The 2015-nt window shown below is 36.7% G+C and overlaps 1 protein-coding gene across 1 annotated transcript in view; it reads right to left on the reverse strand.

Annotated features, from left to right (window-relative positions):
* Positions 1–431: 431 nt before the first annotated feature.
* LOTGIDRAFT_162179 (hypothetical protein) overlaps positions 432–2015 on the reverse strand; it is a gene marked incomplete at both ends in the record, with an annotated part of 2472 nt that continues 888 nt past the window's right edge. The window contains one exon of the mRNA XM_009058100.1: positions 432–472. Coding sequence (XP_009056348.1) covers positions 432–472 — 41 coding nt within the window. The remainder of the gene's footprint in view (positions 473–2015) is intronic.

The following is a 2015-nucleotide window of genomic DNA, read 5'->3' on the forward strand; positions in this document are numbered from 1 at the left end:
TTCACAATGGAATTCTCTCCTGTAGAATCATACTTCAAATAATGACTTTTTCTTTGGTTGGCATGTGCATCAAAATATCAAGGGGTAGATTTCATTCAATTTATACAAAAACTATTGATAAAATGAGATTCTGTAAACATTAATGCCGGACAGTAATATTACAGTTACTATACAACTTATTATTACTTACAGTACGGTATATGATCATTCATGTGTATTACTAAGTATTATATTGTCGCGAATAATAACAGAAAACGATACTTACAAAAATATATAATTGCAGTAATATTCACATGTCTATATTCTCCTCCAAATTGAATTACATTAGTTACTAAAAAAAATTGAAAAACATTACTTGAGGAGTAATTTAATTGATAAGACGTTCGGCCATGTTTTTTTATTTTTCAAACGAGGCTAAGTAATTTAATACCTCAGTCTTGAAGTATAGTCCGAACCATTCCAACACACGTCACTGAAAAATTTAGGCAGAAACTAGTCTTAATTTGACCTTTGATCTGCAATAAAATCACGTGATAACGTACATTTTGCATCTTAATTAGGTCTAAAAATACATAATAAGGTATATCCACAACGTCATTGTAAGATTCGACCAATGTAAAAACGCCTTTTATGTAAACGTCGTCAAAGAACCATTCATAGCCTGCGATACACTACATAATTATCAACAAAATTCATTTTGGTTCGAATTGTCGGACAACTGAAATTAATTCTAAATCAAAATGGACTGGCTTCAATAGTGGATCGTTTATTCAGATAAATTGACCTTGATAACTGCAACGTGTGATTTTCTGATGGGGGGTCTATCCTAGAAAGATGAACGTATTTCAAATGTGTCAGAATGCACCAACTTATTTTTGAACTTCCTCACGCCGTCCATGGCAGGCTAGCGCCTATATGCACTTCCGCTTTTGAAATCTCAATTCTGAGAGTCCACCACGAAGGTAGATTGGTAAACGTCAACTTAACCCTTACCCTAACCCAATGATGTCAGTTTCACCTTATTTGCACCCACAGTATCAAGAGACTAGTGTCGCCACTGAGTCTTATTTCGTAAGGGCATACATCTGAGAAATGTATTTGAATCATTAAGGAGAGGTCTGATGGGGTGAATTGAGTATGGGACACAGCCAATGGGCATTTCGCAGAGAAATCTCCCATTTTGCCCCCTCCCTCTCCTTACCCGTTAGCAACTTTCGGACTATTCATAATAAAGGTCTTTTTTTTTTAAAGTTATGACAAGGTTTTAAATTCTAACTAACATGCACGCGATATTTACGTGAGTTACACATACATGAAACTAGGCCTGCTTCACAAGGGGAGTGTACTGTCTACTGCAAAGGCTCAACCAAAAATGTCACACTCGAGAAGGAACAGGAGTCTACCTATAACAACAACAGTTTGGTGGTGGAGGGGTCTTGCGCATTCGCGATATCACATGCGGTATTTAAGAAATTTCGGGATTCAGACAATCCAGGGCATGAACTTAACCCATCGTCATAATCATGTCCACAAGCAATATCACTACTTCCCCTTCCTCTTCTGCGACTGGAAACAAGACTAAGCACTTCCCAGTAACCCAGACAGCACACAATTTATCTCAGTCCTTCTTCGTCTTCTTGTTGGCTTTCCGTTTTCTACAAATACGTCGGCAACAACAGCTGATAAATTTGAAGGTAAGATACCAGCCGATGAAAATAAAGGTAAATATTATGAACCAAACATCTACCATATATTGAGAAAATACATTTGAGTCACACGATGTAGGTCTCAAATGAGCTCCACCAAATTTTAAAACGTGTTCTAGTGCATTTGCTGCAGATTCTTGTGGAGTAAATTTAGCATCATGGAAAATTGCCGATAGTCTTTTCATATTGGTGCTAATTGTTTTGTTATTCAACACTGTCTTAATTACTCTTACGACTTCTTCATTGGTGGAAGTCATCAGTTTCACAGAAGATCCTATGTTCAGATTGATAACTTTCTGCCCATTTCCT

The sequence above is a fragment of the Lottia gigantea genome (genome assembly GCF_000327385.1).
Source record: "Lottia gigantea unplaced genomic scaffold LOTGIsca_32, whole genome shotgun sequence".
Taxonomy (NCBI): domain Eukaryota; kingdom Metazoa; phylum Mollusca; class Gastropoda; family Lottiidae; genus Lottia; species Lottia gigantea.